The sequence below is a fragment of the Haemorhous mexicanus genome, chromosome 26, assembly GCF_027477595.1.
Source record: "Haemorhous mexicanus isolate bHaeMex1 chromosome 26, bHaeMex1.pri, whole genome shotgun sequence".
Lineage (NCBI taxonomy): Eukaryota > Metazoa > Chordata > Aves > Passeriformes > Fringillidae > Haemorhous > Haemorhous mexicanus.
Window position 1 is genome coordinate 1584485 of NC_082366.1, and position 23706 is coordinate 1608190.

Sequence of the window (23706 nt, forward strand, 5' to 3'; positions counted from 1 at the left end):
ACTACACTTGCAAGGCCAGGACAAACAGGGAAGTGGGAATTTGAGATAACTTTGCAATCTCATTATACCCTCAAGTAGCACAGGCATCAACTGAACCCCAAATATTTCACAAGACAAGGTCAGTGCTGTTTCTAGCACTGGACTTAGAAAGGAAAGCCCCAAGGATAAATCCATGTGCCCAGAGCCCAGATTTTGGATGTCTTGGCCCATGTCATCCACTGCTGTAGCTGCTCTGTTGCCTCTGCCCAGTACTTCTTGGGGAAAAGTGGGGAAAAGGAGGAATGGCAGAGGACAGATGTTATGGGCTGACTGCAAACATTCCCAGTCCCTCATGGGACAGGGACAGAAGAGCTGGGAATGACGGAGCAAAGCCCAGCTTGGGCAAAGAGGGTTGGAGAGAAAGTGTCGGTTTAATTTTTGGCTTTGTTTTTCACCATCCAAATCTATGTTAATCATAGAATCATGTGGCTTGGAAAGGGACCTGCAAGGACCACAGAGTCCAACCCCTGGCCCTGCCAAGACAACCCAACAACCCCATCCTGTCCATCCCTGAGGGCATTGTTCAAATGTTCCTTGGGCTCTGTCAGCCTGGGCCTCTGCCCATTCCCTGGGGAGCCTGGGCAGTGCCCAGTACCCTCTGAGGGAAGAACCATTTCCTGATCTCCCATCTGACCTTCCCCTGACACAGCTCCAGCCATTCCCTCAGGTGCTGTCCCTGTCACAGAGAACAGAGATTGGAGCTGTCCTTTGAGAGGAAGTTGAATTCTGCTCTCAGATCTCCCTCCAGTCTCCTCCTCTCCAGGCTGCACAAATTTTAGCAATAAATTAAATTAATTTCTCCCAAGGCAAGTCTGTTTTGCTCATGACAGTAACTGATGAATGATCTCCCTGCCTTTGTCTTGATTCAGGAGATTTTCCACTTTATTTTCTCCCTCTGTCCTGCCAAGGAGGAGCAGGGAGAGAGCATCCAGGAGGGCATCTGGCAGCTGCCCAAGGCCAGCCCACCCCATGTGGAGAGAGAGAGACCTCTGGAACAGAAAACTGCTTTCACAGGCAGACCTAATTTGGCTTGGAGTTCAGTTTTTGGCTGTCCTATCCTCTCCCCACCCCTTGGATCTCATTTCACATTAAGGTGAAAGCAATGACAGCTGATTTTTCAAGTCTGGAGACACTCCTCTGACATTTGCACAATGCCTTTACCTGGGAATGTGCCTGCAGCAAACTGGCTGCCACTTGCAGAGGAGCATCAAGCACTGCCTTCCACTCACACCAAGAGCAGACAAGGTGCAGCATGAAGGTACTTGGAAAAGTGGAGGTTTTTGTGGGATTTTTTGGAGTTGGTTTGGAGTTTTTTGTTTGTTTCTTTGTTTTTGGTTTTTTGGTTTGGTTTGGGTTTTGGGGTTTTTTTGTTTGTTTGTTTGTTTTTGGGTTTTTTGTTTTTGCTCTTTGGGGTTTTTTTTAATAAAAAAGTATATGGTTACTGTGAGAGCAAGCAGCTGATGAAACCACCCTCTCAATCTCTTTCAGCCTTCCATCTTGTTCTGCACTGTTTTCTTCTTTTGGCCCATCTTTTTTTTTTTTTTTTAATGATTTGTTTCTTCTCCTCCACTTGACTCAAAGGAACCTCAAATCATCACAAATACAACCTGGCTTCTGAAAGAGACTTCAGCAACTGTCAGGATTCCCAACACCCTGAGAACTGTGTGTCACATCCAGCAGAAGGGAAGGAGGACAGGTGGGAAAAGAGCATGGCAAGAGCTGAGAGTTACCCTCTGTATTCCCAGCATCCCAGGGGGCCTGCAAGATGTGCCCTTGCAGAAGCCAGAGAATGGCTGCAGAGCAGTCTGAGGGTGAGGAATGAGGCTGTGGCATTTCTCCCGAGGCTTTTCAGCTCCCAAGACCTTACAGGAAAGCAGTGAGACCTCACCTTGAGTGCTGAGCTCTGGGGCTGTTGGCACAGGAAGGACATGGAGCTGCTGGAGAGAGTCCGCAGGGATGTTCTGAGGGATGGAGCCCTCTGCTCTGGAGAGAGACTGGGAGAGCTGGGGGGGGTTCACCTGGAGGAGAAAAAGCTCTGGGATGATGAAGTTGCAGCCTTTCAGTGCCTGAAGGGAACCTGCAAGAAGGACAGAGAGAGACTTTTTATAAGGGCCTGGAGTACCAGGACAAGGGGGAATGGCTTTAGACTTACACAAAGAAGGTTTAGATTTGATATTAGGAAGGAGCTCCTCCCTGGAAGGGTGGGCAGGCCCTGGCACTGGGTGCCCAGAGAAGCTGTGCCTGCCCCTAGATCCCTGCAAGTGTCCAAGGAGAGGCTGGATGGGGCTTGGAGCCTCCCAGGATAGTGGAAGGTGTCTCTGAATTGGATATTCTTCAAGGTCCTTTTCAACACAAGCCATTTTATGTTTCTATGAAAACGAGAAAAATTAATTCCTTGCAGCACAAAATCTCAACCAGTCCCAATCCAGAAGAGACCAGAGCACCTGGCTCTTGTGCAGCTCTTTTTTCTCCATCTCATGAGGATGACACATCTTAGAGATCTTTATTCTCAAAGGCTTCCCTTCCAGCTCAGCAGCAATCCAGTGTTAGGGGCTGGTTTTGCCAACATGACCCTTGGTAGTGTTCCATGCCCTGGAGGCTTCAGCTGGAGAAAAAATCTTTGGTTATTTCAGCAGGGGCCACCTCTGCAGCCAAGGAAAGTCTGCAAGGTCTGGTTTTCCTGGGCTCACACAACTCTGCAGCCTCAAGGAGAGCACGCAGCGATCACACAGAGATCCCATTTATGCTTTCATGTTTTAATCCTTTCATTTAAAAAAGATTTAGATGGCATAGAAAGGAAGGGAAAAAACCACCCCAAAAACCTGACATTTGGATGCCTGCCTCTTGATGTTCAGCCAAAAAGAGGCACAGCTGCTGTGCCACGCTGGCATTTAACCATCACAGAGCCCAAGCACGTGGCAAAGCCAAATTATGATGGGTGATGGTTCCCAGGAGTCCCAAGAGGAGCCACCCAACAGCCTTGCTGTCAGCAGGAGAGAGGCAAAGGATGGCTCCTGTGGTTTCCTGAGAGCTCCTCATCTCCTGATGTCAAGGCCTTGCAGAAGGTCAGCCAAACCCACTGGCTGATGACCTTGGGCTCAGAGGACTGCCAAGCACCTGAAAGCCACCAAAGGGTGGTGGCACCCAGCCCAAGGGCTCCACCCCAGCCTTGAGAGAGCACACACTCCCCAAAACATGGTTTTAATGTTGCCAAGAAGCTGCAAAGAATGACCAAAACATAGAAATACGTTGGATTTTTTTCCCCCTTAACCTTTCTCCAAGTCATTCCAGAGCCTGCATCCAGCCTAGCAAGTAACCAACATAGTTACAGGGCTAAATTCAGAACTGCTTAAAAATCCAACTCTTCAGTCCTCGTGGCATTTTATTGCCCTTGGGGAAATGAATGACCTTGACACAGAGCTGGTTTTCCCTGTGCAGCTCCCTGACTCCATTTAGCAGCAGGAAAAGCAGGAACAGAGCCCAGACTGGTGTTACTCAGAATATCAGCTCAGCTTCCAGGATTCTCAAAGCAGTCACTCAGGGAAAGGGAGAGGTGAAGAAATATGGCATTTCTGTGCTGTATGGCTTCTATACATCAACATCCTCCTAATCAACAACAGCTGAAGAACTGCAGAGTGCAGGGGGAGAAGAAAATCCTGTAGATATTGAAGAAACTTTTATATCTATAAATACACACACATGGATACGTGCACATCCAGACTTAGTCTCCAGCCTGCCCAGCCAGCTGGCATTGAATAACCAGGAGATGCTGTAATTTTTGGGAGAAACAGCATCTCCTGGGTGCAGCTTTCACTCTAATTGTGTTGGCATGATTATTTTTTCCTAACGAACAGGACAGGACTGCTGGGGTATGTTCTTTGAGCTTTATTTGCAGCATCAGCCTCATCACGTGGTTGAGACAATGGGAAGATGGCAAAGCTCACGTACAGCCAGCAGCAGCCAAAGATTTCTTTGTTAGAAATCACTTTAAAAACTTTCTAGCCAATTGTTAAAGCTTACAGACAATTGTTCTAGCTAATTACTAAAAGTATACATACTTCACACAATGCTTGCTTGTCTTCTTTCTATTAACAACACACAATGCTCCATTATTAAGCTTAAAACCTTCTACTATCTTGCTAAGTATATTTTCCTGCAGTTTTAAGGTCAATCTCAGCTAAGCCTAAAACTCAAGCTATTATTTAATGTCTTTCTTTGCTATACCATTGCAACTTTTTCTGCTTTCAGACTTTGCAGCTGCAGCTAGTTCTAAGTTTCTCTGCTCTCTCTATTTCTAAGGCCTGCTTTTACAGCCTTCTGAAAATCTTCTCACCTTTACTATTTCCCACACTAATCTTGGTGTTTTATTTTGGAGGGCATAGCCACTTGTTAGGCCATGGAAAGCCAACACCTGTGCCTGCATTGTGGAAAGAAAAAGGTTCATCTGATGGGTCCAGAGAGGAAAGTTCTTCAAGCCACCTCCTAATGGACAGGTTGGGCTGGCACTGCTGTGTGCTGCAAGCACATTGGGGTCTGAGCAACAGGGATCACACGGAATCACACAATGATGCATTTGTCTTCTGAGCTGGCAAAGAACCCCAAACCCTCCAGGGCATGGTTGTGTCATTCCAAGGGCTGACTCTATTAATCTAGCAGCAGATGCAACCAGTTCCCACAAGCCCTCCCCTGGTTCCAAAATCTTCCAAGGAGTTGGTGGGAGGAGGGGGTAAACACACAGCGATCTCTTATTTAGACTCCACTGACACAGCTATCAGTGTGACAGATTAGCTGTTATTGGAACATCCTGCTGTCCTGAAAGAAATATCTGCCAGGAAAAAGCAGAATGGGACCTGAACACACACCTCCCACCCCAAGGTTATTACTATCCCCATATCAACAGCCCCTGGAAGCCCAGGAGACACAAAATTCCTGATACACAAAAAAAAAAAAACCAAAAAAACCAAACAAAAACTGCTCTGCCCAGGTGTTCAGTGGATGGCAGGGAAGGTAAGAGAAAAACCAATGTCTAAAATGAGATTCAAATGAAATTCTTTCTATTTGAGAACAGAGAGAGAGCTGTGCAGATGGCAAATCCTGTACCAAATGATGAGTCAACCCTCCAAACAGGGGGGCATATTTTAGACCCCAGGGAGTGCAATAAAGCCGACATGAGGCTGACTTGAGTGATCTCCTTGCCTTCTGGGAGATGCTGCCCTTGCACTTGTTCCTCTGCATCCCTCACACCCAGCCAGCTCCTCTTGGCTTGTGTCTTTGGCTTGATCCAAACAGAAACAGCCCCGCGCTGGGCTAACCTCACTATTTCATTAATCATTTATCTCATCAATCATTTTCAGCCATTTCCCTTGGGCCACCCAGCCTTGCCTGCAGCTGCCAAATTTCAGGCTCGTTTCATCTCTAACCTAGTTTCAGAGCTGCCTTGTCTCCCTGCCTTTCATGTTCCCAGCTCGTGTTCCCCTCGCACACTTGAACTGGCTGTCCCTGATCAGCAAAGAGCAGGATGGGGGGGAGAAACGAGGGGAAGACAGACTTTTTGGGATTGTTGTGTGCTAAAATCAGTGCCTTGGAGCCAGATGGTGGCTGACTTGTTTAATTCTCCTCTAAAAGTGGACTCAAACGAGGAAGTAACCTCAAAGTGGGCAGCACTCCATGCTAGCAAGTGCCTGCAGGTCTGTGATCAGGGCAGAACATTTGCGCTGTGTGCCCCCACGCAGCAGCATGTCCTGTGGTGACATTAATTGGGATTAGTGCAAGGAAGCCTGGCGTGGAGTTCTGGCCCAGGCTGGGCTCAGCCATTCAGAACATCATTTACCAGCTCTGGAACGAAGCTGTTGCCACAATTTTTAACACTTTAGGAGATGGGGAGGTGTGGTTTTGGCACAGCAGTCACATCACTCTCTGCTCTCCCAGTGGGGAAGAGATGAGACATGCAAGGAAGGACAAGGCAAAGTGCTCACAGGACCTTCAGCTGAGCCTTTCCTGAGCTCTGCCATATGTCATGGGCTGCTAAGCAGTGAATTTCCCACTCTTGGCAAATCTCACATATGGGCAGAAATGTCTCCCCTTAGCTGAGAGCTGAAAAGCATCTCTTCCATGTAAACACAGATCTCTTCTGTTTCTCCTTCTCTCTAGGAGCAAAGGGGAGGCACAAGCAGGAGGAACTTCTGGCAAACTGGCCCTTGGCTCTGGGAGCTTCGTGGTGAAACCAGCCCAGCTCCTTCCACCGGGCTGTGCCAAGGGTGGCAGCTCTGGGAATGCTTGGGGATGGGAGGAAAACCACCCACACCAGGTCCCACAGAATGAACAGCCCTGGCATCAAGTAAAGAAAAAGAGAGAGTTTTAAACCCCAGACTTGAGCCTTGCAGTTTCTCTGATTGCTCAGAGGGTCAGATTCCAAAGATCCCACCCAGCTCCCACAAACCAGGTTCTCGTGTTCTGGAGCCCTGCAGGATCAGAGCATGGCTGTGAGTGCAGAACAGGGGCAGCCTCCTGCACCAGCAGCATTCACATTCAAACCCTGGCAGGCTCCAGCCTCCAAGCACATCTCTGTGGAATTCCAGCCCTCTGCTCCCAGCTGAGCTGCTCTTCTCCAGCAGAGCCCACAATGCAAATGTCAGTGGAAGGCAGGCACAAGCGCCACGCTGAGAATCTCTGCTCCTGCTCACCGTGGCATCAGGAAATGTTTCCAATAAACAGCAAGTTCTCTTCAAAAATAGGAGTTTTTAGGGGAACTGGATTGCTGGCAGCTTCATGCAGAGTTGTTTCAGCCAGAGAGAAATGCAGAAGTGTCAGGACACGGCCTCTTGCCCAACAGCAGAGAGGAACTACAGAGTCATTTCGTGATGAAATAGCCACAATGAACAGTCATTTTAAAGAAAGATACAGTCATACAATCCTGGCAGAAAACCAGGGCCTGTTATTTCAGCTCCAGGCTTTGGTTCCATCCTCTCTCAGTGAACTGAAATCTCTGACCCTCTCCAAAGAGCACCCAACCCCTCCCTCTTGGTCCTTCCTCAGACACCTCCACTTCAAGGGGTGTATTTTCAAACTTTGGCATGTAAGCTTTTAGGACAAAAAGCTGTGTTTTGGTTCACTGAACACATTGCAGATGCACAGATCCGCTGCTCCAACCCTTTAAAAGGGGTGTGTGTCTTTCTTGTTGCATAAACCTCATGTATTTGAGTCACTTTCCCTCTGCTAGGAAAGGTGGTGTGGGGCCTGTTCCAGAAAACTCACCAGCAGGACTTGTGAATGCTTTAAAAGAGCTCAAGAAGCTGGAAAAAATTGCATGGACAACTGGGGTTTTTTTCTGTTCTCTCCAAGAGGATAAAAAGCTGGCAATTAATAAAACACCAGCTTAAGAAAACCAAACAACTCGAAGGCTTTTGCAATCAGTTCTAGCATTACCTGTAGTCAGAACTTCTTTGTTCAAAATACCCTGGAAGAACATTCCACTAAGCAGGAGAGGTATAAAAATATTCCTTAGCAGGCCCTGCATTAGAGACCACCCCAGGGTTTTCTGTTTTGTCTTTTTTATCCAATCTATCTGCTCCCAAAGCCCCTGGCAAGCCTGCCTAATGGAGATTTCTCACCCTTGAACAAGACTGCCTGCAGTATTCAAACACAAAAGGAAATTAAAGACCTTTGAAACACGCACAGAAAAAGTTGTTGGGGTTTTGCTGCCCCATCTTTAGGTTGACAGCTGGACTTGATGATTTCAAAGGTCTTTTCCAACCTGAAAATTTCAACAAGTCTATCCCAGTAACCCACATGTGGCATGTAGCCCTAGGCTGAAACGTTTCCGGCCCCTATTCTTCTGCACAGAACCTCTTCTTCATGTGATTATGGGGTTTCCTTCACTCTTTAAATCCACAGCCTCCCATTTGGGATGCTGGGGTTTTTTTCTTCTCCATTATTCATTCCAGATCAGGAGGCTCAGCCAGCAGCATCACCTTCCCTCTGCTCAGAAAAAAATATTCCTTCTCCACAAGCACATAAGATTCTTTTTAAACTCTCGTTAATCAAGGCCTGTAATCCCTGGGATCCTGCCAGGCCTTGTGGTTTTCCTGGTGGTCTCCTCCTTCAAGTCTCACAGATAAATAATGTCCTAAACCAGTTTGGTCTCTGGAGGCCAACACAAAATCCCGGTTTCCTTCTTGGGCTATGTTTCTCCCAGCTTAATCTCCCCCTGATTTAATCTCCAACGAACACCTAGATAACTTCCAGGAGCTTTACTTCCTTGGAGGAGTTAAGACCCATGTTTTAAGCTCCCCTTTCCAGGTGTAACACTGGTTTCCCAGCCCAGACTCCTTGTTTGTCACAGGGGACAAGCAGTGCCCACAGACACATCACCACCACCCTCTCAGAAGCCTCCACCATGTGATTATTGCCAAGTGCTGGCATTCCATTTCCTTCAGAGAATTTCCACTGTGCCATGAGACAGAGACAACAATTTGTCCTGGGAAAAAAACAGGGCGGGAAAATCAGGATTTTAAAGCCAGCAGGAGGTTTGAAAGGAGCAAACACTGTGGCAGCTGTGAATGTCAGACAGCAGCAGATTTCTTCCTGGTTGTGGAAGCATTAATTAGCAGACCTAATCTTTAAGAGGCATTAGGATGCTCTTGCTAAAGTTTAGCAGCTGCAGTGAATGAGCTGAGCTCGTGAATAAGGGCTGAGATGGGAGCTGGGAACAGGTAGAAGACTTCAGCTCTGAAATCAAACCCTCTCTGAGACAAGACATTTATTTCTCTAGCTTTTCTCTTACCAAAGGCACTGCACAGCCAAGGCTTGGAAATCTGATTTAATGCCATTTTATCAAAAAGGATAAGTCTGTCATGCAGGAGAAAGAAAATTCCACTGTCCACGGAATAAAAAGTAAAACCATCTTCGTGCCTGGAGCAAAATTTAAGCTCTGGGCTGCCACAGGCAAAACAAGCACTCCAACCTGGCCAGGAGTTTTTGTCTCAGTCATTTCTCCTCTGCATCTCCTGTTCTCTTCACCACTCAAACACACCGACCCTCCTTGCACAAAGGTCATCTTATCACACAGCTGGCCAGAAATCAGAAGGAGGGGGGAAAGGGGAATAATTTGAGAACGGAGCTGCTGCCTCCCCTTGCATTTATTCAATTCTGACATCTAGTGGGCACCAGCAGCAGCGGGAAGCAGGAGCAGGAGTGGCCAGCCAGACTCACCAACAGCCCTGGGATCAGCCCCTGGTTCTTTGTGCCACAGAGGATGTTCCCCACCCTCGGCACAGCTCTGGCTCCTCGGGACCCTCCCAAGTGTCCGTGCTGGACTCGCACCTGCAGACCTGCTCCAACCCCACGCTCCTGGTGTGAAATCACTCAGGTCCTGCTCCCAACAGCTCCCCACTCTGAACAGGACATGGATCTGGCAGTTAATGCCTCTTCTTCGTTTCAGAGAGATCATCCAGGGGTCAGGCTGGACGAGCAGCCTGAGCTGAGGTTGCTGACAGCCGAGCGTACGCCCGGAAATCTCCACATTCCTCCCGGATGAGCAACAGCCTTCTCTCTGACATGGGCTGGGCTCCATCCAGCTGATCATCTCTGCTCCTTGGGAACTTTTTTTGGCTAGGTCCATGTAGGACTGGACCCCTCTTTATTGCTGGTAGCTCCACCCACTCCCAGCTAGCCCACGTGAGCAGAATTTGATGTACGGCTACCAACACACCAGTGCCAGTCCCGTGGTGGCACAAACCACACCAGTGCCTGGCAGTGACCACAGAGTCACAGACTGGCCTGGAAGGGACCTTAAAGACCATCTCAGGGCACCTTCCACTAGACCAGGTTACTCCAAGCACTGTCCAATCTGGCCTAGAACACTTCCAGGGGTGACGTGTCCATCACAGAGCATCTGTGCCATGATGCCAAAAAGAGGGTCTGGCAAATGAGTGCTGTGGCAGCCTGGAACACAAATTCCACAAGTGCTGACTGAAGGGAGAGAAGGGAACTGAGCCCAGTTTTTCTGCAGTATCACTGCCTGGTGTTGTCCTTCATCCATCCCACACCATGGGAATTTCTGCCCAGACACTGTCAGCATAAAAAGTGTCAGGGTGTACAAAAAACCAAACAGAGAAAATGAATATGAAAGGAGTGATCCTGCCGTGGATGCAAGTTTTACTGCTTCTCTCAGAGAGCAGGAAGTCAGCACCTTCCAGCCTTCCCTGGGGACAGACTGCAGTGCTGGAGGTCTGGGCAGGGGCCAGGTGTCCTGTCCCATGTGGGCAGCTGCAGTTGCTCCTGTTCATTCCCTAAATGACTACACAGATCCAAACTCTCACTTCTTTCCTCATCCTACAACTGCTTTGCATCGATAGGGTGACAACATTTCACCTTCTGATCAGGCAGCAAAGCTCAAACAAAGCCCCTGTATGCAGAATTGATGAGACTGAGGTCTCATCCCCCGTGGCTTTGCTGTCTCCTTTCCCTTTTTTGCTGCCTCAGAGTTTCTGAACAGCCTCAAAGTCTGCAAGAGGAGAGAATTTCTACTCTGCACATTCCTTCCAGGGCAAGTAGTGCTTCTAAGGGTGCGGGGAAAGCTCCCTCCCCGTCCCTGCTGCTGCATAAATCTCCACTCCCCAAGCAAAATCCAACAACAAAACTCATGGTCTGCTTACACAGCCCAAACTCTCAGCCAAGGGAGTTCGAAGGGAGCATCCAAGCAAGGGTCATTGGTATGTTGGAGCACTGAGTGCTTGAGTCAGCAATTTGGGACCAGGAAGGGCTCAGGAAAGTAATGTGGACAAAGGAAATATTGCTCCCTGCTGCCAGATAAACATCTGCACAGCAGATGCCACATCAGCTCCTCCTAGGTGTGAAGGCATTTGCATTCGTGCAGCCAGGAGCTTAAAGTACACTGCAATCATTTTGGCTGGGGGGGAAGAAAAAGGAAAGAAAAAACAAAAAAAGGTGGGGTTTTTTGTTTGTTTGTTTTGGGTTTTTGTGGGGTTTTTTTTTTTGTGTGTGTGTGTGTGTGTGTGAGTGTGTAGAGAAGTGAACATTTAATTATCACATATTAGCAAAATATAGAGTCATAGAATATCCTGAGTCAGAGGGGCCCACAAGGATTGTTGAATCCAGCTCCTGGCCCTGAGAACTGTCTGTGGGAAACGGGGAAAAGCAAGAGTGAAACAGGGAAGAGTACAAGCCCAGCTGGAGCTGTTTCCTCTGTCAATCCACCTCATCCCTTCCAGGAAACAAAGCCAGGTCTTGGAGAATCAGGCCACGAAGGTCTTCTGCTCACCTGGGCCAGAAAGACACATATAAAAAGACCTAAGCCACAATCTCCTGAGCTCAGGAGTTTCAGAAAGCACCTAGGTTGTTCCTCCAATGAAGAGTTCATGGTTCTACCTAAAATCAGCACAGATGGGTGACATCAGCCCTACTGGGAAAGAAGATGCTCAGCAAAAATTTGGAAGAGAGGCAGATCATGGAGGACTCTGGCCCAGGGCGTTCAGAGCAAAGGAATCATGGGATGCCAGGCTGGTTTGGGTTGGAAGGGACCTCAAAGCTCATCTCATCCCACCCCCCTGCCATGGGCATGGACACCTCCCACCATCCCAGGCTGCTCCAAGCCCCATCCAGCCTGGCCTTGAGGATTCCCAGGCCTGCTCCTCCAAGCAAAGCAAATCAACTCTGGAAAAGGAAAACATCTCTTTCTCTGTTAGATCTTTGTCAGCAGCCTCTGCTCTCGGCTACCACGGTGGTCATCGAGGGTAGCTCTGACTGCATCTTCTCAAGCTTTTGAGGTGGAAATTCCTACAAATCAGGTTACCTCGCTGCAGTCAGGAGGGGAAAATAGGTGACAGTCAAACCGGGTGGGATGGTGGCTTTAGAGAGAAAAATAACTTGATTTTGACTGATAAAGCCATAAAAAAACCCAAATAAGAACCCCCAAGCTGCACAGCAACCTTCCATTCCCGGAGAGCCGCAGGGTGGGCTCTGTGCAGGGGGTGGAGAGAAGGGGAAGAGGGTGCTGAGACCTTTCCCAGGTGAGGAACACACCAGAGGTGTGCTCTAACCTCCAAAAGCCATTAGTACCTGACAATCACCGTCATTAGCAGCCCCCAGCTCACCACATTAGACACCAAGAACCCATTAAAGCCAAATTCCTGGCGGGCTTCAACTCCAGCCTCTGGATTTGGAGAGGCTTCTCTGTCGGCAGCTGCTGCAGCCCGGAGAGACAGGAATGGAGTGTGGGTGTGTTCGTTTGAATAATCAATAATTAGCCGGGAGCATCACAGAAAATTACAAGCAAGCAGAAAGAAACACAGAACAAACAAATGGAATAATGAGGTTTTAATAGCATCATTATGGGATGGTGGACACAGTTAAAGTGGAGTTCTCCCAGGGATACCTAACACATCAGTAGGGCTATTGATGGATGAGGGTGTATTTAGCACCTCATGAGCAGAAAGTGAATTTGGGGAAAGACTTTCACTCCACGGAAGAACAGTTTTTTTCACCAAAAAGGAAAGGCCAAGGCATCAGGTTCTTTCTTCCCATGCTGGATCTTTGAATCTTGGCTCTTCTCATTCTCCAATCTACTTTAAAAACAGAGAGGAAGGAGAAATGTCTGATATTTTGTCTCAGAATCATCCTTGGGAAAAGTGTATTCAGCTTCAACAAGTTGCTTATTAATTTGCTTCCCACCCCGTGGAATCTTGCAAAAAGAAACCTGCACATGCAAAACATTTCATATGTGCACAAATGTCGTGGCAATGGCTAATTAGAATAAAAAAAAAGGAATAAAAAGAAGCAGACTGTTAGAAAAATTAACAACAGTGAAATAAGACCTATGAAATAAGACAAATCAACATGTATTGTCAAGTCTCAAAAGCAGAGATGGTCGAGGCTAGAAGCTGATGTATGGTCTGCTCTGAAATGGATCTGAATGGAGAGTACAACATTCAGAAGAAATGGGAGATGTGCTTTTCCAAGGGAACATGTGACAGCTTCTCCAGCACCCTGTAGCCTACACTGTGTCTTCAGCAAGTTGGTCACCATGGCAACCTGAAATTTTTCTGTAAGACAATTTTGTTAGTAAAATTTTAGAGATAGACTCGGGCAAGAAAGGAGAGTCCCCACGTGTGGAAGGGATTAAATATAGTGACTCTCTAAGAACAGCTTGTCCAGGAGCCACTGAATCCTGCCCAGCCCTGGGGATGGGGGATGCCAGCACCAGCCACTGCAACCATTGCTGGGGACCAAGGGACAGCAGGAGAAACAGAGGGAACACAGGAAATTCCAGCTCAGTTTAAGGAGAAAGTCTTCCCCCAAGAGGGTTCTGTGTGTAGCCCAAAGAGGATGAGAGATCTCTCTCCCACGGTATTCCAACCTCAGCCACACAGCCCTGCTTTGGGAGGGCCTTCCTGACTGTGTGACCCTTTGATGAGCTCATTTCTAAAGCCCAGCACTGAGCAATGGGTTGAGAGCCCTTTCTGTTCCTCCAGGGAAGGAAACCCTGATGGTTTTCTCCTGGAATTAGACAAAGGGTCTGTGAAGTGTAAGGGATCATCCAAGCTCCGTGCCCTGCCTAAGTAGGAACAACTTCCTCCATGTGGCTGTGGGTCTAATCCTTCAAAACAGATCGAGAAGAGGGGGAGGACAAAGGGCAAGACCAAAATTGCTGCTGCTCACGGCACTGGGAGGCTGTCACAGCAATTCCCTCTCTGCTCTAACACCTCTGCCCCAGCCCTGCCGCGCTCTGACCCCTGCAGCAGCAAAGGTCCTGCCTGGCTCTGTTTCCCTCCCTGAACAGATGAAAGCATGCTGTCCCCTGCCACAGCACATCACAGCTGCCAGGTGACACCGAGGACTCAGCCACCAGGGCCAGGAGGGATGAAACAGCAGCCTGACATTTCCCCAAGCACCAAACTGCTCCCAGAGCTCATCCGACACAGAGCTCACACACCCTGCAACAGATCCCACCCTGCAGGGATTCTCCTTCCTTCTGCTCCTTCTCTCTCCTTTTTTCCCCTTTTTTTGTCTCTCACAGAAAGCAATAAGCAGCTTTATGAGGACCATAGAAAGTGGGTGGGTGAACGGGAGAGGCAAAAACAAAGACATGAGGATATAAAACCCCAACTAAAATCAAGCAGCTCCTTAATGAGGGCACTGGGGATTAAAGCTCAGTTTTCCACACCCCAGGAGAGCTGTGAAGTCTGCTCTGCTGTTGTATTTACAGGAGACAGATAAACAAGCACCCATTTCACTCTGAAGGTCAGGTCCTGGATTTCTTACGTATGAGAAGGGGCCCAATGCTGCCTGATACTCTTCCATTGGAAAAAAAACCCTCTGATACTTAAGGATGCCACTTGTGCACGTGCAGTGCTGCTAATCAGCTCCTCGGGACTGCCACCACCCCCCCTCCTGCCAGCAGTGAGCTGTGCCAGGTGACAGAGTCCTCAGTCAGGGAGCAATTGTAAGGAAAATACAGAAAACTCGAGGAGGAAATCACAGCCCCTTGGCTCGATGCTGAAGGAAGCTGATTTCCTGTTAAAAAACCACTTTCCTGGTGTGATTAACGAGTAAGACACAATCAGCATTCACCATCTACTTGTATTTTGCAAAGGCAGGAACTTGCTCCTTGATTTTCCCGTTCAAGGACTTGAAGCATTGCTGGGGAGACTCTGGGTATAATTCACGGGTCTGCACAGGAAAAAGCTGCCTTAGGCAGGTGATTTTGGAACAGCAAAGCATCAGGACCCTTTTGCTCCCTGGGGATTAAGGTGGTGGCAAGTTCGAGCCATTTTTAGGCTCCTCTTTGCAATTCAGAGCAGCATCAAGCAGACTCCAGCTCAGGTTGTTAACAGGTGATCAGCTCTTGTTTTCCCCCCTCCTGTCCCTCCCTGTGTGCCTGAGCTATTTATGGCAAAGTCTGGCCCCAGAGCATGCCACGGGAATTTCACAATCTCCCCAGTTTGGAGATGGACGAGGAAATAAATCCAGAAAATCTGATTAGGACTTGTCACTGAAGTAAGCTCATTAATCATTGATGGGGTTTTTCATATTCAATTTCTAATTCCTGCAGGCACCAGCAGACTGGTGGGTCTGAAGACTGCAGACTTGAAAATGTTCTTTATATAACAATGGCACTGATTTTTTTTTTTTTCCTCCTGAATATTTAGCACATTCTAATAAATAAAAAGAGCTACAAAGCACCAGTGAGTTCATTTAGACTAGCTTCTTGCACAAAGTCAGGCACAGAATTTTCCTGAAATATTTCCTGAAGCCAAAAAGATAAGAAGGCCTAGCTAGAAATGTAAAATCCAGCATGAAAAACTGTCAGCCACTTGCCTGAGCAATTTTTGCAGCAGTCAGTTACCCATTCTGGTGTGTAAAAGAAAAAAAAATCACATTTCATTTCTTACCTGGACTTGTCTACCTCTGCCTGTCAGCACCAGGTTCTTTCAGTAAGAGATGAAAGTCTTCTATTATTAAATTGCTATTTCTCCAGCCTCCCCCAAAATCTTCTCAGCTAAGCCAAGCCACTCGAGCCTACTGCCATTTCAGAGCTCAGCACTCATTTCCCATGCCCCCACCAAACCCTGCATGGCTTGTAATAATGCCAGCCAGGATCACACATATGCCAAAACCCAGGAAAAACAGCAGGGAACAACTTTTCCTGGCCTCAGACACACAAAATCTGTTTAATTTTTGGCTTCAAATGAAATCCTCTAATTCTGGATACCAGCAAAAATCAGGAAGATTCCTCTCCAGACTTTGCAACTAATAAGTCAAACTGATAAAAGTAAGAGAAACAAGGGGCTTTGGGGGTAGAGTTGATATTCTCTTTAAATCTCCTGATCTATCTGCCTCTGACACGTCCAAAACCCAGGAAACTCCTCAGAAAAAACACCTCCATAGCTGACACTTGCATGAAATACAGCTCCATCAGTGACACTCGCAACCCATTTTTTAAAGCAAGCAGAAAGTATTAAATTTCAAACTGCTCTGGGTTTCAAGAACCATAAATTTCTCCCCGCTTGCTTCACGTTCTGTTCTCAGGAAGGTTTTACATCTTGCTGTTGGTTTGGAGATTTGTTAGAAGTTAGGCACAAGAACACAAAGCATTTCTGGGTGCTGCTGAAAGGGGATAGCTCTTCTCCAGAGCCAGAGAATTAAAGACACCTAGCACTGCCCAAAGGCAAAGAAAAGTCAGAGATTCCTGTAAGAAGACAGTCAGTGATTAAAAAGGCCTATTGGCTTTAGTGGCTCGGGGATAAACCAAAATAGCATATGGATTTAATGAAATAATTCTTACAAACACAGCAGAGTGCCTGGGTTTTCCTTTGATATCTCGTTTCCAGGAGAGCAGGAGGCTTGTCTCCTCCAGCACATCGAGGTTTACCACGGATATGCTTATGAGTAACATGTGTTAGCTTTTGGTGAGTCACCGGTGCTAAATTCCATCTAAAACTGTCTCGTTTCCAACGCAGCAGGCTGGAGCTGAGCTCCACACGCAGGGAGCACTCAGTTCTGGCACTGCACAGGGACACAGACCTGCTAATGATATGGACCCGAAGCCTTTTTAATCACAAAGACAGAGTACTAAGTAATTTCCTCTTCCCAACTACTTCAAACCTGCTTGGCATGCCAAAGAATGAGCTCATTCCGTGTTGCTAAAACTCTTTCAAACCACTTCCCTTCAGATTAAGGCCTTAAGAGGGCAGGTAAAGCATCAGCAGCAATTAGAGCTGCTCCCACACAGAGCTGCAGAGGCAGGTCAGCAAAGGTGATTTCTGTAGGATAGGCTCTGCCAGCTCCAATAAATCACGGCTGCCTTTCATTAGCATTCCCGTTAATTGGCTTCCAAACATCTCCTTCACGGATTCTCCAAGTGCTTCTCCCCACCCTGGGTCTCCCAGATCCCTTCAGTTTTTGCTTGAGGAGCTGTGTGGCCCTGGGGCACTTGATGTGGCACAAAGACACGGCCATTCCTCCAGGTCCCTTCTCTGGATATGCTCCAGCCCCTCACTGTCCTTGTGTGAAAAATGTGTATTTTATGGTTGGCTTTTTGCAAATACTAAAATGAATATGATATGTGTTATGTTAGGAAGTTATGCTGTATTAATTTTATTAAGGAGTGTGTTAAATAGAGTTTTAGGTTATAAAATAAGGTTAAAATAGAATCTATGCTATATAATGTATTTGTTCTAAGAGAGGAATGAGGTACTCCCACTGAGATAGCAGCCACAGGACACCTCAATCTTTCAGAGAAAAAGAATTTATTGCCCAAGTATCAGGAGAAACGAACTTCTTCCTGCCTTGCTCAGCCCTGAAGACGCCGTCAGGATTCAGAGGAAGAAGCTGACACTGCCCAGACAGAATCCTGTGTTGGAATGGAATTTATGCATCATGGATGAGGTGTATGAATATACAACAGGCTGTTGCTTTTAAGAGTTAATCCTCTGTTAATGTGGGTCCTTTTTCGGGCTTATTTTGCCCAGAAAAAGGTACCCGGACTGTCCTTAACTCTTTGTTTTTATTGTCTCGAATTGTCCTAATCCCAATTGTCCAAATTATTGTTACTCTAATTATATTACTATTTTTATAACCATTTTATTACTAATAAACTCCTAAAATTTTAAAACCAAGTGACTGGCATTTTTCACACTTGTCTCAAGGAAAATGGGGGTAAAAAGGCTGGAAGCCTACACTGAACTCAAACTCTGAGTTTGCAGAAGGATTTTCCTGCATGCTTTTGCACACTGCCTGTACCCCAGGACACTGGTGTGTGTTGGAGCATGCAGGATGGACAACTCAAAAGAGAGGCACAGCCACGAGCTCTGGAGCTGGGATGTCTTCCAAGGAGCTAAAAGTTTTTCATCCTGAGCAGTCACTTCCCACCCTGCCACAAAACCTGCAGACCCAGGGTGTATAAAAGCCAACCCTAAGTCTACCCTAACCTGAACCCCATCAGCACTGGTGGTGCAGATCAGAAAGATGTAGGAGCAGCCCCAGTGCTCCTGGAGCTGTAGGTTCTTTGAGTCTCCCAGCCCTAACCCTCACCCACACTCACCCAGGCCAGGTTATTCAGGGCTGAAGTAGCTGGGTTTGTTCCAGTCTCCACGGCTGCTGCCTCTTCCCCTTGAAGGGAAGGCTTCAGGAGCAAAGGCATCATCTAAAAAAAGAACATGGAGACATCTGTAAGCATGAGATGCTTTCAGACTTGTGTTGATTGCTGCCCAGAGAAGCTGTGGCTGCCCCTGGATCCCTGCAAGTGTCCAGAGCCAGGCTGGATGGGGCTTGGAACAATCTGGAATAGTGGAAGGTGTCCCTGCCCACACCAGGGGATGGAACGAGATGATCTTTCAGATCCCTTCCAACCCAAACCACTCTGTGATTCTAGAATAGAAATTATTCAGCACTGCATTCTGCACACAAGTACTGCACATGAGAGCACAAATCTGGCAGTTCAAAAAATGGATAAACCTCAGCATGGCCTGGCTTGGCAGGACAGTGCACCCTAAACTGGACACCCCTCTGCAAGGGAAAAACCAGCTGCCCATGACCAGGAGCTAGCAGCTGATCTTTCACAGTGCCTTCTCCTTCAGACAGATGACCTTGAGAGGTTCCAAGAGGAGAATAGAGGTCAGGGCATTCCTGAAGGATGGCAGAGCTGCCTTACCTTCCCTGCGAGTGCTGCCCCACCTGTCAGGGGTCCTCATGGGCACGTGCATCATCTGGAAATTAAAGACATTTCTTTGAAAACCTCACCTGGCAAGAAGTCCCACCTCTCCATCCCCTCAGGCACGAGGTGGTCACTAAAGTAATTCCAAACCTCAATCTTTATTTGGCTGCTAACAAGATCACTGCTGGTGCTCCTGCAATGGTTGCACTCCATGATCCTGTCAAACTCAGGGTGTTCTGTGATGCCAGCCTCAGTCAATCACAATTCCTTCTGCATCCAAACAGCACCACAGGTGCACCAACACCTCCTCAGCCAAGCTGAGATTCCCTGAGCAGAGTCACAGCTCCACAGCAAGAGCTGCAGTGCACTTGCTGCAGCCCTCTGCAGAGGAAAACACTTTACTTTTCAAGTGCAGTAATTCCCTTTGGCATTTATTCCTTATTAACGTTGCAGGAAATATATTCCCCAGCAGGAATATGGCAACAGCACTGAATTTTAAGTGATGGTTAAGGAAGACTTGGAGGAAGATGTCTGCTTGTAAAAGCAAGTGTTTGTGCTGAGTGCCCTGTTAAACAATGGTTATGTCAACCCACAGAGGACTGACGGAGCATCCCAGCCTGTGTTACACATTCCAGAGCTCCACATGCAGTCCCTCTGCTCTGCAGAGCCAGGCTTCCTGGGGTGCCCTCACTAGCCAGCTCTGAATGGAGATTTTGAGGAAGAAAAAAAAGAATAAATGAAGAGCTAATTTGGCAATTCAGGCCAACGAAAAGTAACAAAGAATCCTATTTGCTTACAAGAATCCTATTTGGAGAGGAACTTTTCACAAGGGCTTGGAGTGACTGGACAAGGAAGACTGGCCTTAAGCTGAAGGAGAGTAGGGTGAGATGGGATACTGGGGAGAAAGCCATCCCTGTGAGGGTGGGCAGGCCCTGGCACAGGGTGCCCAGAGCAACTGTGGCTGCCCCTGGATCCCTGGAAGTGTTCCAGGGCAGGCTGAGCAGGGCTTGGAGCAGCCTGGGACAGTGGAAGGTGTCCCATAGTAGGGGGTGGAACTGGATGGACTTCAAAGTCCTTTCCAACCCAAACTATTCTGTGATTCTACAGTTCAACTTCTTCATTGAGCTCCCTGAATTTTCCAACAATAAAAGCTCCCCATATCCTTGCTTGTTGAATTGTGTTCCCTCAAGCACAACACCCACTGTAGAGCTGTGTTCTAAGTGCAGACACACAAGTTCAAGAGTCAGTTCGTGGATAAAGTGGACACTGGCACAGTTTGGAAGCAGTCAGTAGGAATTCCCAGATTAGGTCAGCATTGAATAATTAAAACCAAAAAAGAGCTCAAAAAGGGAACAAAGATCTCAGCAGACCAAACGTCCTTGGGCTGTGCTGTGATGACGTGCTCAGCTGGGAGGTGGGTTTGGCAACAGAGCCAGAGCCACAGGGATCTCTGTGTGTCCAGGAAGTGCCAGTCACTGCTCTCCAGGCCCATACTCCATGAAGGAAGTGCTGGAGGTGACAGATGTGCCAGAGTGCCACAGAGTGTCATACTCTCCCAAGCAAGGGCAGAGCCCTCAGCTGATGGAAAGGGATCACAGCTGACAGCTGGATTTCAAACTGCAGCCACTTTCCTGATCCAAACCTTCTCCTGCAACAGGAGCACACATAGACACCTGGACTTCTCTTTAAAAGAGGCTAAGCAGAATTTTCACTCCTCTAGGCAGCAGAAATGGGTTTTCCCCTTTCTCACCTCCTCGCTGCTCATGGATTCAGAGCTGAATGTGCTGCGGTGGCACCGCACGGTGATGTTGGCAATCAGCCCCCCAGAGACTTCCACAACGCTCCTGCAGGAAGCAGTGGGCTGTAACAGAACAAAACAGAGCCAATCTCACAGAGCAAACATCCAATACCAACCCTCAGTGGTGGTGGGAACCTCAAGAAGGATTTCAAAAACAAATTCCAAGAGAAAGAAGCCCAAGAACAATTATACAACAGAATGTTATGGCTCCCCAGCTATGTGTTTGTTGTAAAAACCTCTGAGCCTGCTTGGGGTAGGAGAAAACCTCCAGCTCCTTTCTACAGCTCAGCACAAAGAGAAGGACAGTGCAGGGCTATGCCAACAGCAGCCCCAGCTCTGGAAGTTAAACTACCCTTAAAGATGTTGTTTTTCCAATTGGACAAAAAAACTGCAGCAAAACCTGCACTCAAGTTTGGAAAACACATCCTCACACTACCATACTGCCCTAAGAAGAGGAGGGGGATGGTGTCAGTTTAGGACACAGGGATAACACTGCAGCAGCCAACTTTTGAGTTTTTAAAGGAAAACAGCAAAGCAATAACCAACAACTCTGTGTGGTGCCATCTACACACATATGAGTTGCTTAGCTCCAGAGCAGAGAGGTGACTTGGCCCAAGTAACTGTGCACAGAGAAGTCCCAAGTCTGTGCACAGACTCAAAGACAGACAACGTGTTTCCACCAAAGCTGGTGATTTCAGACTCAGAGGAGAGCAAGAGCTGCATCAAGAGCATTTTTATTTCAGGCTGAGAGTGAAAAATCCAAAAGAGATCAGCACTGTGAGCACAGAGGGAGGATCTGCATGACACAGAAGGTAACCCTTCATGTGGTGGCCAGATAGGTGAAAGCAAGTGAAACATCAGCTCTTAACTTAGAGAATAAGTCATTCCTTCTAGGCTTTGGCCCCAAAAGCACACAATCCTTCACTGCACACTGCTCCCAGACACAAATCCTCTTTTCAGCTCCCTGCCCTCCCCACTGAGCAGGCAGAAGAGTTTCCCACCACTGACCCTTCCCACCCAATGCCCACTCCATGCTGTAGGTTGTACCAAAAGCATGCAGCCATTCCTCACTTTTCAGCACCAGCAGCACTGCAGCCTCCACGAGAAGAGCCTGGATGGAGGGGAGGGTTCCCAATGCCAGCAGGGGCACCTACCACAAAAGGGCCACTTTGGAAGTCACAGGTGGAGGGGTCTCTCCCCGAAGCTTTGGCGCACACGGTCTCGCGGATGCTGAAGCGCAGATCTAAGCCGTAAGTGTCGCTGTCCCACGTGTCCACCTGGTGAGAGCAGGGTCAACACAACACAGCATTAGTCCTTTTTGATTACTCTTTTCCCTTTCCTCGTAGTTCAATCAATGCTTTAGTGCCACCCTGATTTTTAAAGATTTTCTAAGCCTTCTGATGTTTACATTTTTGTAACAAACCTTCTCAGGCACTTTCTGTAAATAACTCATTTTCTTGCATTCTTTTATGGAGGAGGAGAAATTTGATGGACTGTTGGTTTGTCCAGTGTCATTGGAGAGGTGGCACTGTCACCCTCCAATCCACTGTCACTTTTGAAAATATATAAATGTTGGAGTCAGAAAATAAACTTCCCCTTTTTACCTTGAGAACAGCAGCGTGTGCGTGTCGTGTTATTTCGTGTCTTATAGTGACACTTTAGCTCAAGATGGGAGACTTAAAAGGAAAATAAAAAAAGCAATGCCCCCCAAAAAATCCCCAACAAACGACAAATTCCCACTACTTTCAAATACTTGGGGGTTTTAATCCAAATTGTATAAATCCATAGGTCATCTTGACATTCATTCTTGCAGAGACTTGATACAGGCCACCTATAGGAACAGAAAGGTCCAGAGGGTGTTCAGGAGCATGGACATCATTACTTTGGATTAAGAAGTTTTAACAGAAAAGGAAGGTTCTGAGGGAGTTCAGGAACATGGACATCATAACTTTGGATTAAGAAGTTTTACCTCCTTAACTTGGGGAGTATGCAGTGTAATTCTGAGCACCACAAGGTAAAACAGATAGGGGTTTCTTGCTTGCACTGGGACTCTGGCAGATTGAAACCAGATTTGGTGCATAGAGACAGATGACACAAATAAAGATCAGAGAAAGAATCCTGAACTGTGGGGGCATTTAACCAGCGAAGAGCTTCAGATGAACCAGGCTGCTTGATGCCCGAAGCAAAGCAGTTTGCTGGAGGTATTTAAAAACATCACTTTTCAACAAAATCCTACAGAACAACCCTCAAGGACTTCTACTCCAAGGGTGAAAAATCTGAATTCCTAAAGTATTTTAGTTACAAACTCACATACAAAAGATATTTAGGTTCCTGAAGCTGTAACTTCAGATAATGGCCCAAACCCACCCTCTTCCAAGCAGCATCAGCCAACTCCAAGTAAACCTGGGCTTCCAGGACTGGGTGAAAAAGAGTTTTCCATGCCAGGAGAGCACATTTCAGGTGAAGGATCTCTGTTGTTTGTGTACTTACTCCCATGACTCGGCTCCTGACAACACCATACAGGTTTCTGCTCCAGGACTGGGAATTGATCCGGGCAATGGAAGCATTGAGAGCCTCTTCTGTGACAGGGAGGTCGTAGTCATACACTGGGAACCCTGAGAGGGAGGCACAGTTCCATCAGAAGTCCATTGTAGGATCATACTTTTCCCCCCAAAACCACCCTAAAAAGGAGGACAAGGCTCCAACTTACCCGAACATGAGAAAACACTCAATGTGAGGAGAAAAATTATGATCCTCATTGTGTGTCCTCTAAAATCCCCCAGTCTTTTTTCCTCTCCAAGCAAGGATATCCCTCTGTCTTTATATAAATGCAGCCTTGATCCTATGCCTGACCTCCCCACAGAGTCCAAGCTCTGCTCCAAACATTGCACTTTAAACAGAATTGATCCAAGAGTAAATATTTGTTGTCAGCTTTTCTCCATTTAGCAGTAATTCTCTGATAATCCATGGGCTGCAGTGCCTTTTTCCCAGGACTGAATTCCCCTCTGGGGAGCACTGAATTCCTGACATGTTTGTAGCCAAAGGCTACTAGAACCTAGATGTTTTGTTCTCTTTTAGCCACTGGCTTTCCATGGGGTCAGTCAACTCTGTCCTTAGCACTGGACCCAGGACCTTCATGTCTTGATATGTGAAAATATGAAATATTTTAATAAAAAATGGTTAAAAAATAACTATA

General features: G+C 47.3%; 1 protein-coding gene and 1 long non-coding RNA gene across 4 annotated transcripts; one reads left to right on the forward strand and one right to left on the reverse strand.

Moving 5' to 3' along the window:
* Positions 1 to 1171: 1171 nt before the first annotated feature.
* Positions 1172 to 6602, forward strand: LOC132338556 (uncharacterized). The gene is made up of 3 exons (XR_009489471.1): positions 1172 to 1297; positions 1621 to 1735; positions 6190 to 6602. It is a non-coding gene; the product is annotated as an uncharacterized LOC132338556 (long non-coding RNA).
* Positions 6603 to 12360: 5758 nt separating this feature from the next.
* Positions 12361 to 23334, reverse strand: SPP2 (secreted phosphoprotein 2). Of its 3 annotated transcripts, none has more exons than XM_059868287.1 (7): positions 23221 to 23331; positions 23001 to 23125; positions 21665 to 21787; positions 20463 to 20573; positions 18710 to 18764; positions 18101 to 18202; positions 12361 to 12623 (listed from the first exon to the last, which is right to left on the reverse strand). In XM_059868287.1, exons 1-6 carry the CDS (start codon positions 23267 to 23269, stop codon positions 18111 to 18113), a joined length of 555 nt encoding a protein of 184 aa, XP_059724270.1. In that variant the 5' UTR covers positions 23270 to 23331; the 3' UTR covers positions 12361 to 12623; positions 18101 to 18110. The 3 variants fall into 3 exon arrangements, with proteins under 3 accessions (XP_059724270.1, XP_059724269.1, XP_059724271.1); XM_059868286.1 differs by having other exon boundaries at positions 12361 to 12620; positions 23221 to 23330; XM_059868288.1 differs by lacking the exon at positions 12361 to 12623 and adding an exon at positions 17296 to 17410 and having other exon boundaries at positions 23221 to 23334.
* Positions 23335 to 23706: the final 372 nt, after the last annotated feature.

Excerpts from the sequence above, each read along its gene's own strand:
- SPP2 (XM_059868287.1), bottom strand. The coding sequence starts at position 23,269 with ATGAGGATCATAATTTTTCTCCTCACATTGAGTGTTTTCTCATGTTCG. Across the intron at positions 20,574-21,664 it reads TCCAAAGTGGCCCTTTTGTG|CCCACTGCTTCCTGCAGGAG; the intron begins GTAGGTGCCCCT and ends GTTCTGTTACAG. Across the intron at positions 18,203-18,709 it reads GGGCAGCACTCGCAGGGAAG|ATGATGCCTTTGCTCCTGAA; the intron begins GTAAGGCAGCTC and ends TTCTTTTTTTAG.